General features: G+C 37.8%; 1 protein-coding gene across 1 annotated transcript in view; it reads right to left on the bottom strand.

The window, feature by feature from the left end:
• Positions 1-9167, bottom strand: part of RNF216 (ring finger protein 216) — a 155272-nt gene that overhangs the window by 115515 nt on the left and 30590 nt on the right. Inside the window, exons 4-5 of the mRNA XM_012638905.1 lie at positions 2545-3402; positions 1505-1581 (exon numbers count right to left, since the gene is read on the bottom strand). Of these exons, the coding sequence (XP_012494359.1) occupies positions 1505-1581; positions 2545-3402 (935 nt within the window). The remainder of the gene's footprint in view (positions 1-1504; positions 1582-2544; positions 3403-9167) is intronic.

Below are 9167 nucleotides of genomic sequence, written 5' to 3'. Positions count from 1 at the left end.
AAAAAAAAAAAAAAAATAGAAAACATTAGCTGGGCCTCCTGGCGTGCACCTGTAGTCCAGCTACTCAAGAGGCTGAGACAGGAGGATCACTTGAGCCCAGCAGTTTGAGGTTGCTATGAGCTAGGCTGATGCCATGGCACCTGGGTGACAGAGGGAGATTGTCTCAAAAAAGAAAAAAAAAAAGAAAGAAAGTAATGATCGTAACTGATCTAAAACACCACTTAAACAAAAATCCTTAAGACCTAAGTTATTTAAAAGAAAAAAAAAAGAGTGAGAGGACATATAAAGGAAAAATCTTCTTTACAGCAGAATGTCAAATAATAATCTAAGTGGTAGATATATGGGTGTTCATTGTACAGTCTTTCACCCTTTTATATTTGAAAATGCTGGGGGTGGGAATCAATGACATTTTAAATAAGTGAGATTAAGAAGCTAAAGTGATCAACAAATATATTAAGAATCCTGGATTTGATTTTGGTTTAAAACCTGGTAAGGGTGCTTGCCTCTGGACAAAGGTGGGATTTGACAAGGCCACCAGTGGCAACAACAGTGTCTTTGTACAAATTAGAAAAAAGTACCTACACTGGGCTGAGTACCTGGAAAAGTGGGCCCCTCCCTCTTACTCTTTGCATGGAACAGACTCACATGTACCTTTGGCTGAGAACTACAGTGTAAGACATGACCTTTGAGGACAGTGGTTTAATGTACTACTTCTTTTGTTTAATTAAAAAATATCTGTATCAACTCTGATAATTTGATTAATTCATTTCAACACCCTACCATTCTTTACAAATTTACAACTATTTCACCTCTGTAGACTAGAAGATGGTGAAAGAATATAAGAAGAATGAGACTCATTTTTCATTGTGCATTCTTCAGGAAACTTACATTTTTTTAAAAAAACATATTTATCACGTTTATAATAAAAACTAAAGAAATGCTTCATGTATTTCTACAAACAGGCAGAATGGTTGCAGAATGCTTTCTCTATTACAACTATAGGGAAGAAAATGTCTTTTAACATCTTGACTAAAACACAGGTAATATCAGTGCCCGGAAACGACTAAGTGTCATAATCCCATAACCATGCAGTATTCCCGTAAGATCCAGAAAACAGTCTATCCATGACTAATGTTAGAACAAACAGGATCATTAAAAAGATATGGTGCAAAGTGAAATAAGCCTGTCTGAAAAGGACAAATAATGTATGGTTCAACTTATATAAGGTCCCTAGAGTAGTCAAATCCTTAGAGACAGAAAGTAGAATGGTAGGTGCCAGGGGCTGGGAGAGGAAGGAATGGGGAGCTGCTGTTTAATGAGGACAGAGTTTCAGGTTGGGACAATACAAAAGTTCTGGAGATAGATGGTGGGGATGGTTGCACAATAATGTGAATTTACTTAATGCCACTAAATTGTCCACTTAAAAATGATAAAAATGACAAATTTTATGTTATATACATTTTTCCACCCAAAAAAGAGAAAAAAGGCATAGTGGTATACTTACACATTCAAATCATAGTAATTCTTCAAATGAATTAATTCTTCAATAAACCCATTCGCTACATCTGGAAATCTTGCTTCCTAGAAAGGAATAAGAACATTATTTATATTTTATTCACTAGAATGGTTTCAAATGGCAATAAAAACCAGATGGCAAAAAGTATATAAAATGACTAAACACTAGAAAAGGGCTATAAAGCAGGTTTGTGTGTGGTTTAAAATTCAGTGCTACATTCCCAGATTCATCTGACTAAACAGAAGACGAAATCTAGACAAGTGAAATAATCTGGTCCTCTGCCCCTAATTTATAGATCCATTCTTCATTCTTTCAACAAATACTGAACACTTCTGCCCAGGCAAAGGGAGTCCAAACACAAATAAGGTACAATTCCATGCCTGCCCTCAAGAAGCACACAACCTAGAGCCGGATGGAAACACCTGGGTGAAAAGTAGGATTAAGGAACTTACTCAAAGGCAAACGGCAGCTGACTCTGGATGGACGTAAAGCCCTGCATTACTATGTCAGTGCAACCCAACAGAGCTTTGTATAATGATGGAAATGCTCTTCTTTGTGCTTTCCAATGAGGTAGCTATTAACATCATGTGGCTACTGAGGCTAAAATGTGACTGGTGCCATTGGAAACTGTATTTGTAATTTAACTATAAGACATTTAACTATAAACAGCCACATGAGGCTACTGACTGCCATATTAGACAACATAGGTCTAGGTCATCCAATAAACCTACCGTAGGGGTTTCAGTATAAACTCAAGGATTTTGAAAAAACTGTGGAGACTGCAGGTATGACAGCACCAGGCCACCATGATACGCAGCTAGATTCTTAGAGGGCTTCCTGGAGGGCTAAGTATAGATTAAGGAACCTTGATTCCATTTTCATGTCTTCAGAGTTTCTCCTCTATTCTATACACCTAGATATATACCTCTTATGAAAATGAAGTCCACACACAAATCTTTTTTTTGCAATGAAAGAAAACTCAGTATACTTAGTTTCTACAATTATTCATTTGATAAAATAAAACTTACTGTTTCCTTCACTAGCAGTGCAACAAGTTCTTGATCTACCTCAGCAACTTCTTGCCCCCAAATGTTTTCCAAGTTGGGCTCCTGAGATCCTTGCATTGGAAAGGCTGGACCTGGCTCTTCATCATCTGTTGCTAATTGTTGGTCTTCAAGCTCTCCCAGAGGATGGGCAGGCTGAGGGGACGAGGGGCCTGGAATCCCATCCTGCTGGGGTTCTGGTCTTGGAAAAGCTGGCCTTGGAAAAGCTGGTCCCGGAAGTTCATGCTGAAACAACAAGGCAACCAGTTCTGCTTCAGGCTGCCGCTCCTGAGGAACAACCTGGTTTGTTATCTCACGGGGCTGTTGGTTTAGAGACTGGAGGTAAGGATGGTCTAACCAGCAGTCTTCTTCAATGGCCTGATCATCTTCTATAGCAGATGACTCTTCGAGATTAGATAAAAGTTCTGTCTCTGAGTCTTCAGATGACTGGTTCTGAATTTCCAAAGGATCGCCTTCTCCGAAAAGGAGGCTACTTTCTTCCAAGATTATGACCTTCTGCTCTGATCTGGGCTTGACAATGTCATTTGCTGCTTGGTTATGACTTGGTCCAGGTTTGGGTTCTCCTTCTGTTTGGCCACTTGGCTTAGTGAATTGAGAGACTCCAGGAGGCCCAAGATCCAGAAATTCACCGTAGTCATCCTCAGAATCATCCTGTGCCCCAGAATCAAACAATGGGTTGTTACACACTGAAAAATAGCTGCTCTTATCAGATTCAAATGCTGCTCTAGACTTTTTAGGCCTTTCTTCTCCCAATCTTTTCAGATCTTGCCACTGGGCAGCTGGTTTGATGAGATTGGGTCGTGATGTCTGAGGTCTATTTGTCTAAGAAAAAATGAAATTTCAATAATAATAATAATAATTCAATGTCTTTCCTATGCCTATTCCTCCTCGTTGAGCTTCTAAGATAGGATAGGAAAGAAAAAACTACTAACATGCTCCCCCTTAACAATATCTATTTTTCTCATATATCTCAACATTAAAATTTGATCACACTATAGTATCTGTAAGAATCAAAGTAGCTGTTCACTGACTGAAGCTTGAGATATAGTCTGAATTATAATCTAACCTCTGAGACCACTAGAACAAAAACTTCACAGAAGAGGAAATAATAAAAGAATGCTAACACAGCAGAGGAATAAGAAATGTTCAATGAACACATGAAAAGAATCTAAAGCTCATTAGTAATCAGCAAACCGAAAATTAAAAGATGATTTTTTTTTTCCCTTGTAAGACTGGAAAACTTTTTAACTGGATAATATCAAGCATTGGTGAGGATGTATGAAAACTTTTTTTTTTTTTGAGACAGAGTCTCACTCGTTTGCCCGGGCTAGAGTGCCGTGGCGTCAGCCTAGCTCACAACAACCTCAAAGTTCCTGGGCTCAAGCGATCCTCCTGCCTCAGCCTCCCGAGTAGCTGGGACTACGGGCATGCGCCACCATGCCCGGCTAATTTTTTCTATATATTTTTAGTTGTCCGATTAATTTCTTTCTATTTTTAGTAGAGACGGGGTCTCGCTCTTGCTCAGGCTGGTTTCGAACTCCCGAGCTCAAACAATCCACCCGCCTTGGCCTCCCAGAGTGCTGGGATTACAGGCGTGAGCCACCGCGCCTGGCCGAAAACTTTTATACTACCATCAACTGCTGGTGAATTTAGGAGAGCAATTTTGCACTATTTATTAAAGTAAAAAATGTATATACTTAGATATGCCATTATCATTTTTTCATATCTATTCTACAAACCCTTAAGAGACTAGTTAACTATTAATATGTGTGTATATGTTTCTGTACATATACATAAAGAAATGATTGTGTTTCTGTCTGATTTTTTTTTTATAAATAGAATCATTCTGTATATATATTGTTTTACAGTATGCTTTTCTTCATTTAATGCCATTTCTTGGTGAGCTTTCCATTTCAGTACATATTGAGCTATCTCTTTCTGGTGGGGCAAAGTTGTATTTGTAGAACAAGTAATAATTAACCATTCTCTAAGGGACAAACTTTAGAATTTCTCTAGCTTTTTTTTCTTTTTATGCTACAAGCAATGTGGTGGTAAATATCCTTTTATATGCCCTCTTTAGATACACAAGATATTTTTCATAGATACGAAAAAACGATAATGACATATAAGTGTATACATTTTTAACTTTAATAAATAGTACACAATTGCTCTCCTAAATTAAAATTCAAAGAAAAGATCTGGAAAAATGTATGTCAAACTGATAACACCAGTTCCTCTGGCAAATCTCATGTAAGAAAGGGGCTGGTGAATGTCAAGCTTCAGGGTGAGTCCTTGAAGGGCTAACCCACTTGAAATAAGGGCAAACTGCAAATGTGCCTCCCAAGAACTGAATTTCAGTTTGGACAGTTCAACATCCTGAATTTCAGATTGCTGGTGCCCTTGCTCTTCTTCAAGAAACCAACGTAGGTCATCCTCAGTAGAGAAATATAACATCACCTAGGGATCTCAAAATTTTCAGACACAAAGATGGCATACAAGAATTTGATGCAACAATAGAAAACCAAAAGCAAAAGAAGTAACGGACAACAGAGATAAACCTACAAAGTTTTTAGACAGTGAAGTTATCAGACATGAATTCTAAAATAACAATTAGCATGTTTAGGGAAATAAAAGACCAAGTTAAGAATTTCAGCAGAGAAGAATCAAATGCAAATTCCAGAATGGAAAAAAACCATAACTAAGATTAGGAATCAATGGATGGATATAGAATATTTTAAATAAGTATAATTGAAGAGAGAAATCAGTGAATTGAAAGGCATGTCATAGGAAAATGGCCAGAATAAGACAAACAAAAATCAAAATTATGTAATAGGACACACAAAGAATATAATGAAAAGGTGGTCTTAACAACTATGTAACTGGAGTTCTAGAAGAAAAGGAGAGAGAAGAAGTAATATTTGGAGGCAAAATACAAATATTCAAGAAAGACAGTGGCTTGATTTCAGTTTTGAAGATCCTAACAGGATGAATTTAAAACTCTGAATAATATAAACCTAGGTATAACATAGTAAAACAACAGAAAACAGATACAAAGAGAAATTCTTAACAGCAAAAGCACACATTGCCTTCAAAACAACAAAAATAAGACTGACTTTTCAACAGAAAAATGGAATCCAGAAAACATTAAAATAGTATCTTCTTAGTGTTGAAAGAAAATAACTGTCACACAGAATTTTATATTCAATGAAAGCATTAGCAGATCTGCCAAAAAGAAAATTCTAAAAGGTAGTCTTTAGGCAGAAGAAAAATAATCTCAGCTTTAAGGCTAGAGATTCAGAAAGAAATGAAGAGCAACAAAAATGGTAAATATTTGGGTACGATGATAAATACTGACTACATAAAACAAAACATATTGTGGATTTAAAAAAATGTATGCAGACTGGGTGCCTATAGTCCCAGCTACATAGGAGGCTTGAGGCAGGAAGACTGCTTGAGCCCACGAGCTTGAGTCCAGCCTAGGCAACGCAGTGAGACCCCCATCTCTAAATAAGCAAATAAAATAAAAAATGAACACAGAATTAAAATATATAACAAAAATAGTATTTATGTTTGGAGAGGAATAAATAGAGTTAAAGTGTTTTAGGGTTCTTTCCATTATTCAGCAAGAGTTTAGAGCACTAATTTATATTCATGCTGAGGTCTCTAGAACGTAAGGAATCCAAAACTAGCCCTTAAAATAAATCATATGTATTAGACATGACACCAAAAGTGACAAATGACACAGGAAAAAATAAATTGGACTTCAGCGAAATTAAAAACTTTTGTGTTTCAAAGGACATCATCAAGAAAGTGAAAAAAATAACTCACAGAATGAGAAAAAATATTTGCAAATAAGATACCTGATAAAGGTATAGTGTCCAGAATATATAAACAATCCATTTAAAAAAAACTAGAAAAAGATACTGCATAGACACTTCTCCAAAGAATATATAAAAATCCAACGAAGATTAAAAATAGCCAGTAAGTACATGAATGATGCTCAACAGCAATGGCCACAGAGATACGCAAATCAAAATCACAAGGAGGGCCAGGCGTAGTAGCTCACGCCTGTAATCCTAGCACTCTGGGATGCCTAGGTGGGAGGATCAGTTGAGGTCAGGAGTTTGAGACCAGCCTGAGCAAGAGAGAGACCCCGTCTCTACTAAAAACAGAAAAAAATTAGCCGGGAGCAGTGCCTGTAGTCCCAGCTACTCAGGAGGCTGAAGTAGGAGGATTGCTTGAGCCCAGGAGTTGGAGGTTGCTGTGAGCTAGGCTGATGCCATGGCACTCTAGCCGGGTGACAGAGTGCGACTTTGTCTCAAACAAACAAAAAACCAAAAATCGCAACGAGATACTTCACACAACCAACTATATCAAAAGACAACAACAAGTGTTGGCAAGAATACGAAGAAACTGGAACGGTTATACACTGCTGGCAGGAATGTAAGATGAAGCAGTTGCTGTGATAAACAGTCTGGTAAGGTTACAAACAGTTACTATATGATCTAGCAATTCCACTCTTATTATATACCAATAGAAATGAAAACGTACATCCACACAAAAACTTGTACATGAATGTTTATAGCAGCATTATTCATTATAGCCCAAAAGTAGAAACAACCCAAATGGCCATCAGTATAGGTGAGCAAACAAAATGTGGTATACTCATATAATGGAATATTGTTAAACAATGAAAAGGAATAAAATATTGATTCAGGCTACATCACAGATGAACCTTGAAAACATTAGGTTAAATTAAAGAAGCTGGCCACAAAGGACCATATACTATATGACTCTATTTATATAAAGTACCTAGAATAGGCAAACCTACACAGACAGAAAGTATATTAGTAGTTGCCCAGGACTAGGTGGGATCGAAAATTGTGAGGTTATGGTTAAGGGGTGCAGAATTTCCTCATGGGGTAATTAAAATGTTCTAAAATTAATTGTGGTGATGGATGCAAAACTGTGAGTATAATAAGAGCCACTGAACTGTATGCTTTAAATGATGAACTGTATGGTATGTGAACTGTATTTCAATAAAGTTATTTTTCAAAAAAGAATGAAGTACCGATATATGCTGCAACATGGATGAACCTTGAAAATATTATACTAAGAAGCCAGTCATAAAAGACTACAAATTGTATGATTTCATTTATGTGAAATATCCATCACAGGCAACTCTACAAAGATAGAAGTAGATTCATGATTGCCTAGGGTGGGAAGTGGGGGGCAGAGGTAGGGAAATGATGGAGAGTTAATGATGACAGGTAGAAGGTATCCTTTTGGGGTGATGAAAATGTTCTAAAATTGATTGTGGTGACAGTTGCACAACTCTGTGATATACACTAAAAACCACTGAATTGTACAATTTAGATGGATGAACTGTGTAGTAAGTGAATTATATCTTGATAAAGTTGTTTCGAGAGAGAGCACATGGAGAGGTCCTGAAGACAGCGATGCCTGCCAGTCTCTGGCTCCCCAGTCTCCCACTGTCCCAGCTCCAGCACCATCTGACAATGGCCAAATGAGAGGCCCCAAGCCAAAATCATCCAGCTGAGCTCTTTGATTGCAGTTGTTTTATGCCATTAAGTTTGAAGGTGGTATGTTACATGGTAATAAGTAACTAGACAATAACATAAAAGAATGAATAACTCAAAAACTTAGTAAAAGGACCGTAAAATAAATGTTAAAGAAGCATGTTAAATATACTAAAGCAGAAGAAAAGAATAAAGACAAAAACAAACAAATAAGAAAACAAACAGTAGCACTATGAGATAAATCTCAGAGCTGTTTCTCTGGTAAACAAGGAGCAAGGAAAACAAGGGAGGCTAATGGGTAGCTCATCAAATCAAGAAACAGGGGTGGGGTACACTAAAAGCCCTACAAACAACCAGGACACTGGAAAAGGGACTGCCCCCACAAGATTTCAGGGAAAGTCCCTAAAAACAGGCTGCCTACACTCTGATAATAATCTCCATGTTAGGCCAGGCGTGGTGGCTCAAGCCTGTAATCCTAGCACTCTAAGAGGCCGAGGCAGGCGGATTGTTTGAGCTCAGGAGTTCGAGACCAGCCTGAGCAAGAGCGAGACCCCATCTCTACTAAAAAAATAGAAAGGAAATTATCTGGACAAGTAAAAATATATAGAAAAAAAAATTAGCCGGGCATGGTGGCGCATGCCTGTAGTCCCAGCTACTCGGGAGGCTGAGGCAGTAGGATCGCTTGAGCCCAGGAGTTTGAGGCTGCTGTGAGCTAGGCTGACGCCACGGCACTCACTCTAGTCAGGGCAACAGAGTGAGACTCTCTGTCTCAAAAAAAACAAAAAAAATAATCTCCATGTTAACCCAGGGAAGGTTCGGCTCTTACTCCAGTATTCTTAGGTAGCCCTGAAGTCAGTAATCTAATCAAAAGGCTAAACTGAAAAGATACTCTATGGAACTAAATCAGTTTCCAAAATACAACTTTCAGACATTTAGCTAGCTATTTTGATACTCTTTGTAAAATAAGACTCATGCCTGTAATCCTAGCACTCTGGGAGGCTGAGGCAGGAGGATCACTTGAGCGCAGGAGTTTGGGGTTGCTGTGAG

Source organism: Propithecus coquereli, unplaced genomic scaffold, assembly GCF_000956105.1.
Source record: "Propithecus coquereli isolate 6110/MARCELLA unplaced genomic scaffold, Pcoq_1.0 Scaffold137, whole genome shotgun sequence".
In the NCBI taxonomy this organism is placed as follows: Eukaryota; Metazoa; Chordata; class Mammalia; order Primates; family Indriidae; genus Propithecus; species Propithecus coquereli.
Note: the sequence above shows the minus strand (reverse complement) of the source record. Positions and strands in the feature narration are given on the sequence as shown.